At 43.5% G+C, this 20,651-nt stretch overlaps 1 protein-coding gene across 2 annotated transcripts in view; it reads left to right on the top strand.

The window, feature by feature from the left end:
• The first annotated feature begins 1,389 nt into the window (after positions 1–1,389).
• C11H21orf91 (chromosome 11 C21orf91 homolog) overlaps positions 1,390–20,651 on the top strand; it is a 37,750-nt gene continuing 18,488 nt past the window's right edge. Inside the window, exons 1-2 of one of the 2 annotated variants that reach the window (XM_069945554.1) lie at positions 1,390–1,474; positions 11,045–11,178. In XM_069945554.1, coding sequence (XP_069801655.1) covers positions 1,449–1,474; positions 11,045–11,178 — 160 coding nt within the window. In that variant the 5' untranslated portion in view covers positions 1,390–1,448. Of the gene's footprint in view, positions 1,475–1,780; positions 1,952–11,044; positions 11,179–20,651 lie in introns of those variants that run through there. The other variant, XM_069945555.1, reaches the window with a different exon arrangement.

Here is a 20,651-nt window from a genome sequence, read left to right as displayed (position 1 = left end):
TCACGACATCCTCCTCTCTGCTACTCTGCTTCTTTGTATCAACACAACATTCCTGTCGCAGAATCGGTTGCTGTATTGTCAAGTTGTCTACAAGTGTTATCCAGTGTACTATCAAGTGTTTTATCAAGAGAAATGGCATAATCTTGTAACCTACTGCAAGCATATACTCCTCAGTAAAAACAGCCTTATTTATGATAACGAGACTTTGTGATCCTTTGCCTTACACTGACACAGTCAACACCACAACCTTGGGACACTTTCCCTTTCTATGGGTGGCAGTTCCGATAGTCCGGGAGGGTCACCACACCACTCTGGCCAACCGTGATATTATCCCAAGGGACCCCGTAGCAGCCCAGCAGGACATTGACCACAGGGGAAAAAGGTACAACCGGCCTTGTAAAATAAAAGCAGGCGTGCCATCACACCTGTGTGCCCAACCAGCACTGGCATCACGCTATAACACCTCAAGGTCCGGCTGTATCTCCACCAACCACTGGAGTGGAGTCACACTTCACCATCTAGCAAGTGACCAGCCGCTCCTCCTCCGACATAACATAACCACCGGAGGCTCACACCACAGATGCTTGAAACAAACGTCCAGCAGATGTGGTTGGTAAATCTACAATAACTGAATGTAAACCTGCCTGTGATAAACATCTATCTATCCTAAGATCATAAGAAGGGAAATACTAAAAGGGCAAAACAGGTGGACCTGGGGGGCTTCTGCCAACAAACTTCTACCTTTCTCTAAAAAAAAGTCAAGGAATATTCAAAAGGTCACATTAAAATATTATAAAAAAAAAAAAGTTAAAGATGAAGCGCGCATGCGCGTGAAATAGCCATCATGATGTTTACGCTGTGAAGCGGTAAGGCGTCTGCCTAAGAGAGAGATGTCTCATGGAAGTCATAACCATCAGCAGCCAACTAGATAAAATCATTAGATGGGAATGTCCCTTTAAAAAACAAGTGCACATAAGCATGGGGTACACAAACAGGGAAGAATACACATAGGGGCAACGCATATAGGTACTGTAATAGGGTGGGTGAGGGTAACTCCTATACAAACTAATATATATGTGTGCATGGTGCTTAAAGGTTACCCTGGAATGGTACCATAAACAGATACAGTTCATATTATTTACTAGTTGCTCCGTGTAACTCAATGGACGCGCAGATGCGGACGGGCTCTTACTAAACAAAACAAACAAAAAAAAACAGACGGGCGGGCGCAGAAGATTAGCTCAGCGTAGGATCATTGGAAAGGGGCGGAGCAAGTGACGCAATTCTACTACGGCCGCGATGACCAATCAGCCGCTGGAGGCGGGGCCACGTGGGTTCCCTGTTTTCATTGTCTCTTTCCGTTCTGCTTCACAACGTCTCATTCTATGACGTAAGGAACAGCGTGTACTTTCCTCGGCAATATACAGAAGCGGACCGTACCATCTATCATGGGAGATACGGAATGCCAACTGAGGTAAAACACTATCCCTGTTAAAGAAACACCAATATATAGAGACGTCTCGTATTTACTTCATGCTGAACGACCAAGTATTTCTTGTAATATTTAGGCTTATCGCTTCATCCTCCCCCTCTTCTTTAGAATGGTTTCGTCTTCTACTGGGCATTAGCGTTCGCTGATGGTGTTGCCTTGGGCTGAACCATAAACACCTTAAAAGTAGGGGAGGAAAGTGCGTGTCCTTACTTTTTATAAGTTCCCCGCAGTTTGTGGCTCTGATCTAACTCTTTGTATAGGAAGGGAAAACTGCTTGAGGCTTTCTTGTTACTTTGTCTCTATTAGTTTAGCTCAGCGTCTCCCCTGAGGTGCTGGCAGATGTTGGTATGATCCAGTAGAGTGAGTGGGTGACTTGGTTGGGGATATCCATGCTGCTTTAGTTAAGGGTAAGAAGGGGAGCTGGCATCTTCCTGATTTCCTGGCAGGCTGCAGCTTACTGTAAGTATTCTTCTTATACCGTCATGTGTAGCTGTGTCCTCTATACACTCCATGGTGTCTCTCTTTAGTATTATAGTGATTTTTACTATTCTTATTATTAGCAATGCTTTTGTTATTGTATCTTCTGGGTTAGTAGTATAACAAGCAACAATTGTATCCCATCAGCTCTATTATTCATGTAGTTTAGTTGTTTACTATATAGTTCTATGCTGTTTATTATAATGCAGCCGTGTTTTATAAACAAGTAAGAACAAGTTTCCTGTTTAGCTGCCTTGTTTCTTTTCTTCTCTTTGTGATGTTCATGTGACTGTCCTGACACCATGGGGGGGGGGGGGGGGGAAGAAGCATTGCCTGAGGGGCTCTAAATCACTCCATTGTACTTACCACCTGTCATCAGGGTTCTTTATTATGCAATTGTATTATTTTTATGAGAAATTATGGAAATTCTTGAAATAGCCCCTTTTTTATGTGCCCTTTGATTTAACCTAAAAAAAAAAAAAAAAAAAAACTTGTCCCATATGAACAAAGGAGTTGATGAAAGGCCCCGCGAGGTTATAAGACTTCCTGATTTTGTTTCGGCACACAATAGTTTGTGCTTAATGTTATTGTAATTTACATGGGAGTTTTTCTGGAGGAAATACCATACAGTAAACCGTCCTCTGTGACCCTGTAGGTATGAAGGATAAGTAAATGCTGGCACCCAACCTAAATAAACATCGACTGATCTTACCAGGAACGACTCCATCGTTTCAGTTTGTCCTGTAACGTTTTGAATGCAGATTCTGAATTATCAGATATTCCAGATTATTGGACGGGGGGGGGGGGGGGGGGGGGTATATAGAATGTAGTTGTATCACAACATCCTTATTGTATATTGTTTCATGAGCGCTGTCTGTGTGTAGACGTCTGCTCTGATATAAGACTGCTTAGTGGTAGATCCTGTGATAGACCTGTCCTCAGTGCCAGATGGAATGATATCGTAATCATATAGGGACACGTCTGTTATACATTTAGCCTAGCAATATAGTGCTGTTTGGCAGTTAGAGAATAGAGTAGACACATTGGTTAGGCTGAGTTCACACCTGCCCTGTGCTTCCTGTTGTCATTGCCAGCATATCCATTACACTCTGAAAACAAGCGGCACCCGGTGGACCCCATTGACATCAGTGACGTCTGTAGGGTTCCCAGCATGGAGCAGCTTGTTACCAGCATGAAGCTGAGATGGAGGCTCCTGGTGCTGCGTTTACACGGAACGATAATTTGCCTGATCGCACAATTAACAATTTCCAAGTAACAATTTTTTCTCACACATAGGAAAAATCGGTGAACGACTGTTTACACTGAACGATCTGCGAATCTTTGACGAACGACGATTTTAGAAAATGTTGTAAGATGAAAATGAACGATTTCTCGCTCGTCGCTTGATCGTTCGCTGCATTTACATGTACGATTATCGTTCGATTTGGATCGTTATTGTGCAAATTCGCACGATAATCGTTCCGTGTAAATGCAGCATGACAGGAATAGATGAGCAAATACTTTGGGGAAAATTTATCAAACTGGTATAAAGTAGAACTGGCTCAGTTGCCCCTAGCAACCAATCAGATTCCACCTTTCATTCCTCACAGACTCGTTGGAAAATGAAAGGTGGAATCTGATTGGTTGCTAGGGGCAACTGAGCCAGTATCACTTTACACCATGTTTGTTAAACAGATATACAGTACATACACCGCAGTCCATCAATCACAGGGCGGTTCTTTTCCCCATAATGCACCACTTGCTACATTTGTTAAAGTTGGCAATATGCTTGCTCCGATAGCTCAGTACTTTCCCTTATCACTGCCTGCTCACCTGAGCGGAGTGTGCATGTGTTCTGTATGGGCAGTAATCCTCTGATAGACATCCCAGAAGGTGGCTTATCCCCCTGATAACAAGAGGGTCAGGAGTCCCCATACTTACTAGAGCACAGGTGTCCAACTCAGGCCCTCCAGCTGTTCAAAACTACAATTCCCATCATGCCTGGACAGCCAAAGCTTTAGCTTTGGCTGTCCAGGCATGATGGGAATTGTAGTTTTGTAACAGCTGGAGGGCCTGAGTTGGACAGCCCTGCACTAGATGGTTGATGAGCCTATCGTGTATTGCTTGCCCTGCTCATAGACTGTGTCGCGTCATCGGACCCCTCTTCTGATGAGGTCCCAGAGATGGCCATCCCCTGTATTCCTATAGTAAGTGTATGGAGCAGGGGTTGTACATGCCGTTCCAGGAACTAGAAACCATTTTTATGAACGGTGGGGGTCACTTATCATCTCTCCTGACAACCCCTTTAAGTCACACTTTGATGTATTCTGGGTGTTTCAGAGACCTGCCATAGCTTGGATTAAGTTTCCCAAGTGCAGTGCCCGTCGCTGAGCTAATCCACTGGCACATGTGACAGAAGATGCTTCAGTGTGACTTATGCCACTGATTGCTTTCATAATGTCGCATTCTAATTGGACTTGTCAGAAGTGTCAGCAGGCTCGGGCTGCCCTGTTACATCATGTCATCTGAGCCAAAGGCATGTGCACCGAGCGTTCAGAACAGTGTGCAATGACACACATGTATAAGTAATGTGATCTGTGTACATCCAAGCTGTTCTGCAACTACAACTCCCAGCATGCCCTAGCATTCTCAGAGTGTCAGCACATCTGAGAGAGTCACAGGATCCCACCGTCATGCCCCACACTGACCTCTGTTACATAACCCTGTAAAACACTGGACTATTCTGTGTTCACCCACCATAAAAGTCAGTGATCCCCCTCAGCCTGTGGGTCACGGCTCATCGCTGCGGGTGTGTTGTAGGCTGGTTCAGCACTGCTAGCATTTTCCACTTGATTATTTCTCCAATGAGCTGTTTGAACTTGTAGATTATACCCCAGCGCTCGGATCACAGGCCTCGCATCTTGACATGAACATTGGTAAATTTCAGCCTGATGCCAATGGTTCTTCCCCTTCTAATAGCGGCTTGTCTCACATCTACACTTACAGATCATAGTCCCCTGAATGGGGGGGGGGGAATAACCAGTAGATGAATTTTTTATTTTTTATTTTTGCATTGATCTCATATCAACCAACATTTAGGGTATGTGCACACTACGGAACCCCAGCGGTGCACCCGCTGCAGTTTCCGCAGCTCGTCCCCACTCGTGGACGTTGGTGGACGCGCGCATCTCTGCTGGTCCCATAGGCTTCTCTCTATGGTTTTCCAGATTCCGCCTGATAAATGAACCTTCTCATTTTTTGGGCGGACAGCAGAATCTGCTAAACCATAGAATGAAGCGTATGGGACCAGCAGAAATACGAGCAGGGGCGAGCTGCGGAATCCACAGCGGGTAATCCACCATGATTCTGTAGTGTGCACGTACCCTCAAACATTTAAAGTGTCATCACTGTCATCTTCACATTCTAAGTGCTGATGCTGTCAGGTCAAGGAGGCACATGGTAAACTTCATTAATCCATCTGTCTTTCCACAACATGCCAAGTGTCAGAGGCGTTCTTAAGCTCCTGAACTGCTAAAGGCTGGAACACTTCCTCGCTCCCCTTCACATCCCTGTCCCTGCTTGATTGACAGTCAGCTGGGAGCTGATCCTTGCTTCCAAGTTTCCACAATTTATATATGGACAGTGCAGGGGCCTGGCTGTCAATCAAGCAGGATAGAGATGGGTGGGCTTTACAGCCTTACAGTGTTTCCTGGGGCTTAGGAACACCTCTTTGATGCTTGGCACCAGAGAATAAAAGTTCTGGAAGCACAGACAAATATATATATATATATATATATATTAACCATGTGTACCATGATAGTGTGGAACCAGTGATAGACTGGAACAGGACGTGTGGATGACAGACTCCCTTTAAGCCCTGCCCCATGAACACTTCCAAAGGTCCCTCTTTTGGTGGCGTTTGCATTAACCTAGTCCTTTTATGATGCAGTTCCTAAGAATCGGGGCTCTCCTTTATCACTCAACTATGCAGATGTGAGGATTAGGGCCGACAGACATGGCTGCTCTGTGTGCACAGACAGGGACACATTCATTCTGAGGATATGCGGTGGGACCACTGGAGTTGCCACATGTGCTCTGTGTAAAGAAGTTCTCTCACCACGGTGTTATAAAACACTGATGTGTGAACGTCCAGCTGATGAAATCCTCACAGGTCTGGAGAACCGTCAGCTTTATTCTCCCATGGAGGAGATTCTCTAGTTTAGGCATTAGGCTGCGTTCACATTACATTTGTGCTCTGTGGCACAGATACTTTGGCAAAATGTTAGAATAGGATGGCAATGTGCCATTGTTTTTTGTGGTGAGATGCCAACATATCTGAGCATGGATATGTATGCCCCCATGGTCCAAATGTTGTCAGCTAGTGACTACATTCAGGTCATTTTCTGAATATTTATAGGGCTTGGACCCTAAGGGTATGTTCACACTACGGAATAATATGCGCGGAGATTTCAAGCGGATTTCACCGCGCAGCCTCTGCTTAAAGTTCCACCCATCCCATAGACTCAACAATATTTGCTGGCGAATTCCGCCATGCATTAAAGTCTCTGTGCATATTCCATAGTGTGAACATACCCCAAAGTGTGGTGTACTGCACTTCATATTCTGAGTGTCAACATGAATGTGTGAGAAAGTGGACTGGATCTGTTCTGTAGCTGACAATATTTAGGCCATTAAAGGGGTTGTCCAGCGAAAATATTTTTCTTTCAAATCAACTGATATCATAAAGTTATATACATTTATAGTTTACTTCTATTAAAAAAACTCAAGTCTTCCCATACTTCTTAGCTGCTGTATGTCCTGCAGGAAGTGTTTCATTTTCCGTCTGACACAGTGCTCTCTGCTGACATCTCTGGCTGAGACAGGAACTCTGTCTCGGTTTTAAATGAATCCCCATAAAAAAAACCTCTCCTGCTCTGGACAGTTCCTGTCTCGGCCAGAGATGTCAGCAGAGAGCACTGTGTTAGAAAATCAAACATTTCCTGCAGGACATACAGTAGCTAATAAGTACAGGAAGACTTGAGATTTTTAAATAAAAGTAAATTACAAATCTATATAACTTTCTGACACCAGTTGATATAAAAGAAAAAGATTTTCGCTGGAGTACCCCTTTAAAAGGTTTATGCCGGCTTATTAAAACATGGCCGCTTTCTTCCAGAAGCAGCACCACTCTTGTCCTCAGTTTGGTTGTGGGTTTAGCAGTTCAGTTCCATTGATGTGATGGAGCTAAATTGTAATACCACACACAACCCGAGGACGGGGATAATGCTGTTTTTGCAAGAAAATGTTGTGATCCTGAATAACTCCATTAATGTCTATGGGGCCCATGCATATCCATGATCAGATATATTGGCATCCAATTTAGACAAGTGCCAATGTGGATGCTGCATTCATGATGGGCACTCAATGAGCCTGGTAGGGTAACACATGGAGGCCAGGTGGGCACATACTATGGAGTTTAGGGGCCTTATTCAGATGCTGATAGCGAGTGTTGAGCAAAGGTGCAAACTAGGAATAAACTGCATTCTCATCATGGTGAACGAGAGATGCTGACAGCTATCTGATACCTCTGGGAAAGGAAAATCCAGCGAGTTACTAAGACGTAAGAAAAAAATTAGTAGGGGAAGGAGAGCAAGAGTTCCTGTATCCTTTAAGGGGTTATCCAGCGCTACAAAAACATGGCCACTTTTCCCCCTACTGTTGTCTCCAGTTCAGGTGCGGTTTGCAATTAAGCTCCATTTACTTCAATGGAACTGAGTTTCAAAACCCCACCCAAACTGGAGACAACAGTAGGGGGAAAAGTGGCCATGTTTTTGTAGCACTGGATAACCCCTTTAAAGGGAACCCGTCACCATGAAAATGCTACCAAAGCTATTGGCATCATGTTATAGAGCAGGAAGAGCTGGGTGGATTGATATATATCTTTATGGGAAAATATTCAGTATAACTTGTAATTTATTGATTAAAATCTATGATGTTTCCTTGTTAAAGAGTCCAGTCTATTGAGTGACACCGCCCACTGGACTCACCACAGAATGAGCAGGGATTTCTATCAACATGTAACAATTTATACCGAATCTTTTCCTACATACATATACAGTGTGTGTGTGTGTGTGTGTATATATATATATATATATATATATATAATATATATATATATACACACACACACACTTGCCTCCTCCTGCTCAATAACGCGATGGCAATAGATAAGATAGCATTGTTTTGATGACAGGTTCCCTTTAAGCACATTTTGCAGCTTCTTTCCATTTACTCATGTCTAGGGGCCTACATGGTCCTATTCACTTGAATAGATTTGTGTTGGCCCAGAGCTCTGCTATACAGAAGATCAGGTAAATAGGAATCTGCCCCCTTCATTTTTGGGAACAGTGAAGGTCTTAAATGTCAGATGCTATAAGATGTGAATACCCCTTTAAGAGCAATAGAGTGATCTGAACTGTGAGTTCACATGTATTCTGGCTTTATACGAGCAGCACTAGATGATGGCCGCCCCACCGCTTTACTGATGTATGGTTTGTGGTTTACAGTCCCATAACTGAAGTGAGTGCCTTGTTCCTGTAGCTGTCTGCAGTCAGATGACAATGACGTGTACACTGCAGGCACAATGCATCTTGTCTGTGTGAACCGTCTACTTACGGCTTCTTTCTTCAGAATTAGTGACCTTAACAGAAAGCCACAAACTCCTATGTTCCCACAGGCTTCATGTATATGACCTGTGGGTTTCATTGAGGTATCTCGCATTAAAGTGTCACTGTTGTGTGTTTTTTTGCAGAAATCAATAATACAGGCGATTTTAAGAAACTTATAATTGGTTTTATTAGGCAAATATGCCATTATCTGCATTCAAAAAGACTTTCCCCAGGTCCTCCCCTTCTCCTCTCTCATCCACTGCTCATTATCAGGAAATCTGGACTCTTTTACAGCAGTTGTGCCCTGTCTAACCTATGGAAGGGAGGAGGGAGCAGAGAGCAGAGAACAAAGGTTTACACAGCGGGACCTGTGTGAAAGCCATTATTCAAAGGTCAGTGCTGACTTCAGAGGAGATAGCCCTAGCCCAGTGATGTAGCTGTAAATTAACTCTTTGTCCTGTTTTGGTGCCTCATCTCCCTCCACCCCTTGCTTTTCTATAGAGAACAATGAAGACAGGGGGGAGAGCTTCAAACCGCTTTTTCATGATAAAAAATGCATTTTTCGCCTAATAAACCCAATTACAAAGTTTCTTAAAAATCGCCTGTACTATTGATTTCTTAAAAAAAAAAAAATAAATAAAATTAAATGACAGTGACACTTTAAAAGTTCTCTATGGGATGTTTCCCAGGTCCGCCATGATCTGAATATACTTCTATCCCTACTGTATAATACTACAGGAATGATACTGCCTGAAGACTGGAATTAAGAATCTCTGACATAGACTGTGGCGAGGCCTCGCTATAGTCATAGATACTTGTACTCGCAGAATCCTTCAGATTCGGTCCCTGGGTCAGACATGCTGCCAGGGCACAGATTGTTTATTTGCTCACAGCTCAGGATTCATCCGCAGAGGGTAATGTGTTTGCTCCGAGCATAGACAACGCTGTGCTGTGCATATAAACAGCAGCCCCAAGTACTGAGACACGCTGAGCATTACTGACCTCAAGCACATTTACTGCTAAGAGAAAATACAGCTCTTTATACAGCTGTGATACATAGAAGATGATGATACTTCTTACTTTTGGGGTATGGTTATGGAGACCCCCACAATCTCTTGAATGAACAGACAGAGGGCTTCTCTCCATCTCACTTGTTGCTGCAAGAAAGGGACCCCTAGATTATGTATAGAATCTGTCTCCTGCAGCAAGTAGAGAGAAGCGCTCAACTGAGCGCTTCTTCTTGTGATCGTGGGGTCTCAGCACCCCGTCCCTGACCCACATGTATCTATGATTGCAGTCCTGCATGAGTTCCCATTCAATGGAAGCAAACAGAGTTCCCTACCATAGTATCCAGTGTGGGGAATCAAAGCTGGAAAAAAAAAATTCCATTGTGTCATGTGAAATTCTTGAGGAATTTCCTAAACTAGATAAAACTGTAGCAAACTCTTTTACAGTACAAGGAAGTGATAGACTAAGAGCTATATAACAGACTGTGGCAAGGCCTCCTAGTATATGACGATTAAAGGGATTGTCCAGGATTAGATAGACCTGACAGGTGTCAAACCTTCAGCTCTCCAGATTTCCGTCATGCCCGGACCGCCATAGCTTTGGCTTTTCAGACGTGATGAGAATTGTAGTTTTCCCAAATCTGGAGGGTGGGAGGTTTGACACCTGTGATCTTATCCTTGACCTGTATCCATCTGCTGTGCGTATCCCTTAAAGGGGTACTCCAGCAAAAATCTTTTTCTTTCAAATCAACTGCTGTCAGAAAGTTATACAGATTTGTAATTTACTTCTATTAAAAAATCTCAAGTCTTCCAGTATTATCAGCTGCTGTATGTCCTGCAGGAAGTGGTGTATTCTTTCCAGTCTGACACGCTGCTCTCTGCTGCCACCTCTGTCCATGTCAGGAACTTTCCAGAGCAGGAGAGATTTTCTATGGGTATTTGCTACCGTTCTGGACAATTCCTGACATGGACAGAGATGTCAGCAGGGAGCACTGTGTCAGACTGAAAATAAAACAACATTTCCTGCAGGACATACAGCAGCTAATAAGTACGGGAAGACTTGAGATTTTTTAATAGAAGTAACTTACACATCTATATAACTTTCTGAGACCAGTTGATTTGAAAGAAAGATTTTTGTTGTATAACCCCTTTAAATACATTCCCAGACAGCAGTATCCCTTTAAGGGACCCACCATTTTTAATATGCGCAGGGTGACACACTCTATAATAAGTCATTTGCATTACACTGTGTGACTCCTATTTGTTTTGAATTTAATGTCATGTTTATTATTTCAGTGGAAGATTTCCCCTTTAAGTCCTTCTTTTCGGTGACACATAACCTTGTGAAGGTATTGTTTCATAGCTATTCTGTATTCTCATCGGAAACGTTTCTGTCTCAGGGGCACCATGACTGAAGAGGAGCAGTTTGTGAACATTGACTTGAATGACGACAATGTATGCAGTATCTGCAAGCTGGGCACTGACATCGAGACCCTGTCGTTCTGCCACATCTGCTTTGAGATGAGCATCGAGGGTAAGAATGACTTGTCAGGTTTTGTTTGCATAATGCGAGATGATATGGATGAACTGCTAAAAGAGGCGTTCGCCTTATTGACTACATTTTAAAGGACAGATGGAGGAAACCTTTATTATGGTTGATTAGGTGTTTATTTCATAGTTATAAATTGTTTTACATTTGCTTTAAAGGGGGACTCCGGAGAAATAAGTATCAAATAGAGTCAGAAAGTGATATTACTTATAGTACTTATCAGCTGCTGTATGTCCTGCAGGAAGTAGTGTATTCTTTCCAGTCTGACAGTGCTCTCTGCTGCCACCTCTGTCTATGTCAGGAACTGCCAAGAGCTGTAGAGGTTTTTATGGGTATTTAATACTACTGTCATCATGTAACTGCAGCCAATAGCAGAAAAGAGAAAGCAGAAATGCCCACTCAGCCACTCGCTGGCCCAGACCGGTCACCATCAGCCAGTGCATGGTTGAGAGGCTGCGTTTTTAGAGGTTATCAGGAAGCAGTAATGGGAGGGGACCTGGACATAACAGGGAAGGCAGTGGCAGGGATCAGCCTTGTGAGGATCCTCTTATTGTTTTTATTCTATTTCTTTTAAGTAACCTTTTTATTTAACTTGACAACCCCTTTAACCCCTTAACAATCAAGGGCGTAAATTTACGCCCTTTTGTCGTTAAGGGCATTGAGAGGGGGGCCGCACGGCGCCCCACTCTTAACCGCCACAATCCCGGGTGCTATCTGCAGCCCGGGACCGCGGCAATTAGCGGGCATGGTCCAATCGCCATGCGATCATGGATCTATGCAGTATATACTGCATAAATCTCAATGAGAGATCAATGTGGCTATACTAGAAGTCCCACAGGGGGAATAACCCGAACCCCAGGGGGACTTCTAGTAAGTGTGTAAAAAAAAAAAAAATGCTCTTTTAATAATAATCCCCTCCCCTAATAAAAAAAAATTATGAAAAGTGATCAAAAAGTTACATATACGCAAACAAGGTACCAACATCTGACACCTCACACAGGCCCATAGACCTAGGGCTGATTCTGGGGTCTCTGCCGCCTGAGGCAAACCTCAGGCAGCCGCCCCCTCACTAATGCCCGAACCCCCCCCCCCCCTCTGCGTGCCCACCTGCAGCAAGCCCCGAACCCCACGCCCACCCGCAGCAAGCACGGACACCCCCCACCCCCCCGAGAAGCGATCGCCGCAGCGTGGACCCCGCCGACCCCGGCCACTCACCACGGCCAAGTCACCCAGGAGTGCTGCGGGGTGACGTCGCAGGAGCCCAGCGGGACGTGGGGACAGCAGTGACCGTGGGCGGCGGGCTGGCTGCAGCGGGACAGGTGAACGGCTGCTGTCATTTTTGTTAAGTGAAACTTAACACAAATGACAGCAGGGGGAACATTATGCCGCCCCTGCAGGACCCCAAAATCTGCCGCCTGAGGCGGAATGCTCATTCCGCCTCATGGTAGAAGCGTGCCTGCATAGACCAAAAAATAAAAGCGCTATAAGCATGGTAATGGAGCGATGTTAAAGAACATTTTCTTTTTTTAAAAAAAAGGTTTAAATTTTTTAAAAGCCATCAAATAAAATAAGTTACACAAGTTATATATCGTTGAAATCGTACTAACTTGATAAACATGTATAGCAAGTTAGTTTTACCCTAGGGCGAACGGCGTAAACACGAAACCTCCCCAAATAAAATATATACTGTATTTTTATTTTTTTTTTTCAATTTCACTAAACATTTAACTTTTTTTTTCTGGTTTGGCAGCATACTTTATGCAAACATTCAGCCTGTCATTGCAAAGTACAATTAGTGGCGCAAGAAATAAGGGCTTATGTGGGTCTCAAGGAGGAAAAAACCAAAGTGCAAAAATGGAAATTGGCCCAGTCCTTAAGGGGTGAAAGGGCATTATAGTGAATCTAAAAGAGACAATACTCACCTGGCCCATCCACCACTACTGCCGCTGTTCTGACAGTACCCGGGTCCCTGTTGCTCACTATTCCTGGTGACTTGCAGGAAATACTAGTATATAGTGATCCCTCTGAGCGACTGATGGGCTGTATGTTAGGACGTCACCAGGAAGTGGAGAGTATTAGAGAACTGAGGATCTACAGTAGGGACCCAAGCATGGAATGGCAGCAGATGGGGCAGATAGGGAAGTTGAGTATCTCTTATTTTTTTTAGGCACCCTAACATTGTTACAAAAACATTTCCTAATAACAGGTTTGTCATGATTTAGCAGTAAAGTTTGGCGCTGTGTCTGCGGATCCTGTGTCATACCGGAGGCAAATTCTTCCATCTTTTCCTTATCAAACACTCCTGTTCCCTTATTCTGATAATTTATGTGTGCTAAGGGATTGTTTATTTCTTTTCCTGAAATATCAGAGCGGCTTCACCAAAAGCCAAATAAGAACACCTCAAAAATGAATAATACATTGCAGCCAAGTGCGGGTATTGTATCGTCGCTGGAATCGTCCGTTGATGTCTGGGACCGGAAAGTTTAGTCGTTTACATTTTAGGACTAGAACTTGCGTCTGTTTTCTCGATCTCTGGGGATTCATGTGTTTTCATACCAACATCCTGTCCTCCCAAAAGTTCTATAAACCGGATGCGTCTGCTAGCTCCAGTCCTACGTTATCTCCGCAGGTTGTTGCAGGGCAGGATAATATTGACTGCAATGTTTGTAATGTGATTGTATAATCTGGTTTACTGCCACATTGAGTCACAGCAATGATTGCAAGAAAATAAACCCACTAAAAACCTTCTGCCTCACTTCACTCTTGGCAGCCTGAAGCTAAGTCAGCAGACTATGACTACTTTACCCTAATCCGACAGTCTTCTGTCTATGGAGAGTGCAGAGGAACCTAGAATCTGACAAACGTTCTTGGATACCCTGTTTTGGATAGAAATTGCCATTGCCGGATATGACTGGTGGACGATGCATGCTCCTTGCATTATCAGTCAGTGCAGAGAGCCATGGATAAGCTGTGGAGTGATTGTAGCTACTATATGTTACATTGCACTATTAGTGATGCACTTGTACAGCTACATTAAAGTTATATTGTACCACTTAAATGGGTTGTTTACTAAAAAAAATATTTCAAATCAACTGGTGCCAGAGATTTGTAATTTGCTTCTTTAAAAAAAAAAAAATCTCCTGCCTTTCAGTACTTATCGGCTGCTGTATGTCCTGCAAGAAGTGGTGTATTCTATCCAGTCTGGATGGTGCTATGGACAGTTCCTGACATGGACAGAGGGGGCAGCAGAGAGCATTGTGTGAGACTACAGAGAATACACCACTTCCTGCGGGACACACAGCAGCTCATAAGTACTGGAAGACTGAAGATTTTTTTATTGGAAGTAAATTACAAATCTCTGGCATTTTTTGGTACAAGTTGATTTAAAAGAAAACTATTTTTGGTGAAAAACGCCCTTAATATTGTGTCTGACATTCAGGAATGACCTTTTTTAGGTCTATTTACTCTCTGAGCTGTAAATTCCTTGGTAGTAAAAAAAGAGACTTTTGTCCGGTTACTAAAAGGCATTGATAACCAGATCAAACAGGGCAGTCTAGACAAAGATTTTCTGTCAATATTATTGCCCAGAAGGTGTTCAGCCTTTGATTCTAATGGTTTCCATAGACTAGGCTATAACTTATCAGAGCTTTTTTTTTTTTTTTTTTTGGTCTTTAAAAGCTCTGGACATCTCTGACATGTTAAAAATGATTTAAAGTCCTGCATAATGCAAGATGTGATGTCTTTGCGTCCATTATGCAGCTGCCGTCACTAGCTCTCGTGTATCAGCTCGGCTTTATTCCTAGAAAGCTTTCTCCTTCCACAGCCCCACTAGGAATTTCTTAGCTTTGCTGACAGACACTGATGCTGAGGAGTATGTGAGGCTGAGGAGTATGTGAGGCTGAGGAGTATGTGAGGCTGAGGAGTATGTGAGGCTGAGGAGTATGTGAGGCTGAGGAGTATGTGAGGCTGAGGAGTATGTGAGGCTGAGGAGTATGTGAGGCTGAGGAGTATGTGAGGCTGAGGAGTATGTGAGGCTGAGGAGCATGTGCTCCCACCTGTCTCTTCCTAGGCTGAGTTTGCCTTTGCTTTTTTCTTTTCTCTTTACAGTCATATACAGCTGATAAGACTAAAGGCCCTTTTCCACGGAACGATTTATTGGCCGTATTCGGACGATATCGGCCATTGCGGACGATAATCGTCCCGTGGAATAGACGGCAGACATCAGCCGAGGTCGTTTATGTTGGCTGATTGTTGTGCCGCTTGTTTTTCAAACATGTTGAAAAACAAGCGGCTGTCATAGCAGCAATATGCTGCCGTCGCTCCGCGGAATAGGAGTGGCAGCAGCAGACCGCCGCTATCCTCCATGGGCTGCCCGCGGCCCCTCCCGTACTCACCCGCTCGCTGCTTTCTCGTGAAATAGCGGCGGCAGCAAGTGGGGAATGAGGGGCGAACGAGGGCTGCTAGCGCTTGTTTGCTCCTCTCCGGCCTGTGGAATAGGGGCTTGTATATTCCTTTGTGTACTGTGTGATCTGCTCTCCCTGAAGATGTGGATGCTACCTGCCCCTCTCCACATCTATAATTTACATTCACAAGTTGCTTACGCATTAAGTTATTTATTTATTGAGGGGAGGGGGGGTCTGGGGCAATTGACTTTTATTGAGCCTAACATAGTTTAAAGGAGAAGTCCAGGGATTTTGAAAATCAGACAGCCGGTAGAGGGGGAATTTGATAACATGTATGAACTTACCTCTCACCCTACACGCAGTGAGTGGCGGGGCCGGCCTAGGACTCCCAGCAGGCTCCAGGATCTCTGGGATGTACACACCACGACCCGGCTAATGGACTGGCCGCTCAGCCAGTCAGTGACTGGGACGGGGCGCCACTCCAGTCGCTGATTGACTGAGTGACCGGTCTATCAGCCAGGACAGGCATTTTCCCCTGAGTTGTGATGACGTCCAGCATGGGTCCTGAGGCAAGTGCTGCCGCTCTTCACGAGCACGGGAAGAGGTAAGTTAGTACTTGTAATAAAATTCCCAGTCGCTGACGGATTTTCTAAATCCCCGGACATCTCCTTTAATAGTGACTGATCATCAGCATCCCTTATGAATATGTTCTAATGAGAGGAGAAAGAACAGAGAGGCTGCACACAACCAGCAGGACAACCAGCTATATGATAGGGTTACACAGACCCTACAGCAGATAGATAGAGTTTAATAAAGGTGATGGTCTCAGCACTCCATAATATATAAAAGACAAAAGCTTTACTTCATATCACAATCAGGCTAAAAGTCCATGTTGGTGCGAGACCAATGCGTTTCGCACAGAAGCACTTACTCGTGGTCTACATTACACATATGCACATACAAGTTGAAAACAAAAGAAATCAGATCATAGTTTAACACGTCGAGAATCATCATATCACATGACACGACAAGAGGAGCTGCAACTTTCGTACTGTTTACTTGAGCAGAGCAGTTTGTCTTTTTGGAGTCTTTGCCCAGTGATCTTCTATATATCAAGGCATGTTGTACTTTATCAGAAATACACATCAATCCATCCCACCTGAAAGTCTACTAGTGTGAACCTACCCCAAGCTATTTTTTTCCCCTCTTCATCTGATCAAATGTAAATATTTAATCTGGATGTGTAAATATTTTATAGGTGCAGCCTGTTACCTAGTCTTTTTATACTGTAGGCAAAGTCAGGTCTCTAACAATGCAGATTCAGGTGTTTTTTTTGTTTTTTTTTGTTTTTTCTTTATTCCTATATCTTTTCATGCTTCTTTGAGTATGTTTTAGTCAGGGTTTTGTAGACCAGCGCTGTCCAACCTGTGGCTCTTCAGCTATTGGAAAACTACAACTCCCAGCTTGCCCAGACATCCTTTGAGCTACAGTGTGCAAACCACAGCGTGGTTGACATCATTTATTGCATTTCTGTGGCTTTTTGTTTTCTTTTTATGCCTTTTTTGGCAGCAAATTATTGCATAACACATTTTAAATGCTTGCAAAAAAATTTCAAGTATTTTTTCAAAGTGCTGGAAGAATAACGTCTGTGTGGAAAAGCTGTTCTGGTGATTCAACAAGAGTAAATCCTTTGAGGTTATAGGGTGAACTGGTTGTGAATATTGTGCTGACCATATAGACACAACACAAGAACCTCATGTTTAGCCCCACATCTAATTCATATACTCTCCACCCATCTGTAGCTTGTTGCTAGACGTTGTCATTTGACCTATATGTGCAGAAGATTTCAGGTCAGTATAACTACAGTCCCACAAAGTGAACTTGGAGGACAGGATGGGACAGTAAGGCACCGACAGTAACAGACCCTCTAGCGTCCTGGTGCTAATGCATGTGTTCTGTCTCTGTTCCATCATGCAGGAGCTGGCATTGTTTGATTCCATCTTTGTTAAAGTGCTGGCTTGTGGCTATGGATGTTTTGCATTGCCCTCCCTAAAGGATTAAAGGAATTGTCATTCTTTCTAATGCATGGAAACTGAATAGAGTATACAATAAACGGCAAAGACAGGCTGCTATATTCTAGACAGAATAGAGCAAATACATTTCTTTAGAGCAGCCCTATATTCTTATTCACATATAAAACTTAAAGCAGTTGTACACCTTTTTGTAACAGGCTACAAGTGTTCGGTTTTCCTGCAGCGCCTCCGCAGGAAGAATTAAGCACTACACCATACCCACTGTGGTTGGGCTGTGCACAGACATGCCTAGTCCTCCAGAGAGAGACACTCTGTGTAGCCAAGCATTGTTTCAAAACTATCTGTTGCAAAACTACTATTCCCATCATGCCTGGACAGCTAAAGCTTTGGTTCTCTGGCCATGATGGAAATTGTAGTTTTGGAATGGGGGGAAGGGGGTATATCACAACTTTCTGATATACTTTGTGTATTCAACCATTGTTGAGATATTTGTAGGCAGCCAGTGAATCTGATCACGCTTGTATACATTAAGAGACTGCAAGCCTGTGCATGCCTAGTCCTACGGGGAACTGAACATAATTGTATCCAGTCTGGGCAGATCTACACACCCTGGACTACAGACTGATACATTGTAGCAAACCACCAGAAACATTTATGTGGCTGCTAAGATATTTTACTCATGATTGAATACAATTGTATCTAATGGTGCGTTTACACGGCACGCTTATCGATAATCTTTCAAGTTTTCGCAATGATCGCACTTGTGCGATAATCGGCTCGTGTAAACACAGCAAACGATCAAGCGACGAGCGAGAAATCGTTCATTGTGATCTTTAAACATGTTCTCAAATCGTTAGCTAAAAATTTGCAGATTGCTTTGTGTAAACAGGGTGAATCTTTGAAAGACTATGTGTGAGATGGGCTTAAGCGATCTTAAAAACGATCGCAATAACAATTTTTCTAACTATTTATTCGTCTAAACGTTGATCGTTATAAAAACCAAATTGTTGCTTCAAAATCGTTAAACGATTAAATGGACTAATTATATCTCCATGTAAACGTAGCATAACACGAGAGCAGGATTGGTTACATATGAATTTTCTCATTCACTAATAATTTGGATAGAAATGGAGACTCTAAATATTTTAGAAAGTTTTAGAACTTTTACATGATACATCTTTTATTCATCCAACCTAACAGAAATAGATGGTCTAGCCTCAAGATAGACTATGAATATTAGATTGGTGGGAGTCTGGCTCCTGACACCCATACAGATCAGCTTTGTGCATATTTGCAATGGCCATATTATAGGTAGTAGGTAGTTATAGGTAGTAGGGTTACAAGGTTCTGCAGTGTCCGGGACAGACCTGGTTGTAGGGTAAAGTAATCAACTCCCATTAGCAGTGGTAACACTATCCCTTCTCCCTGTGTGGAACTTCACATTTCTTGACGTCTCCCGTTTTTGCCACAACATAATGGGCAGAAGGGTAACTGGTAATGTGGAACTTCCCAATTGTGTCTGCCACATTATCCCGGAATCTGCATAATCAAGTTTTATAATGGAAAATTAACAGAGAGAGACAGGACAAATCACTGAGCAAACCTAATGAGCCTGGAGAAGCTCACCCTGTGGAAACGAGAGCGCTTTGGTGGATATACGGCTGCCTTGCTTTTCTGTTTTGGAGATAACATTTAACATAGCACATTAAGCGCTGTAATGTTTCCACAGTCAGGTCTTTTTGTTTTACTTGGCGGCTGTTTATTTTATTTATTTTATTTTCTATTGTTTCTCGTTGGGTGGAGGGGCGTTTGTGAGATATTCAGATACAAATATACAGAATTCTGTATTGATCTTTTAGAATGATAAACTATGTAGCTATTGTAAATGGATCTGTCAATTTGGCTGACAGTTATGCACATGCATACTCTGCTTACCTTACTGTGCATTTGCATTCAATTTGGAAATGAGAGAAAGCCGCTGCCGGATACCTGGTGTTGGCTAGTCTAGGACAGGTTAGCCCAGTGGTAGTATTCTAAAAGTTCAACCTCGGCACTCACCATAATGCTTCATAATATTTATTGTGGAAAAAAGTTCATCACAAAAATGCAACAGGTAGTTTCGGCGTCAAGCCTTCCTCAACAGCTTGACGCCGAAACGTCCTGTTGCCGTTGTATTTTTGTGATTATCTTTTTCCACAGTAAATATTCTGAAGCATTATGGTGAGTGCCGAGGTTGAACTTTTATAATACTGCTGGGATTTTTTTTCTTACTACGAGCACCACCTATAAACACAGAAGTGCCGTCCAAAAGACTTTTCAGCCCAGTGGTAGGGAATCTTGGCTCTCCTGCTGTTGCAAAACTACAACTCCCATCAGGCCTGGACAGCCAAAGCTTTAGCTTTAGTTCCCTATTCCTGGGTTAGCCATTCAGGACTCATAGGCTTTCATGTCATAATTTTATTAAGAACGATATTCATAGTCAACCAACTTTCCTATACACCGGTAAATGAAGAGGTTGGGCGCCATATTACTAGGCAGATATGCTATTCAGGATTCTGCCAGCTCTGGCTGCACATTACAGACCCATTATTCAACACTCCAGTGGGTTGAGGGCCCCATGGGGAATATTTATTACCTGCTTTCCAGTATGTGATGCACATGTCAGATTATCGCCTGAGCCCTTTATTATACTCATCGCTTATGTGTCAGCAGCAGCAGCACTGATACCTGTCCCCTCTAGTATACAGGTATTCATTTCATGTTCCGCGTCTGATGGAGCAGATTAAGACTTAAAAGTGAGCACAGTGGGGGGTGGAGGAGGCTTGAGGTGCTGAGCCTTGGCTTCCAGTCCTGTATCGCGGAGATGAAAGTTTGTTTTATTGCAAAGAGTTTTATCATTTACTCCTAGGCGGCTGAGATGGTGCACAGATGTCGGCTTCACACCTGAGTGGCCGTGCGTCCCCCATGGTGACAGTGCTCAGGCTGCTCATTTACAGCAAGTGACAAGAGACTCGTAAAGCCA

This window comes from Dendropsophus ebraccatus, chromosome 11 (assembly GCF_027789765.1).
Source record: "Dendropsophus ebraccatus isolate aDenEbr1 chromosome 11, aDenEbr1.pat, whole genome shotgun sequence".
Taxonomy (NCBI): domain Eukaryota; kingdom Metazoa; phylum Chordata; class Amphibia; order Anura; family Hylidae; genus Dendropsophus; species Dendropsophus ebraccatus.
This window is presented reverse-complemented; position numbering and strand designations above follow the sequence as displayed.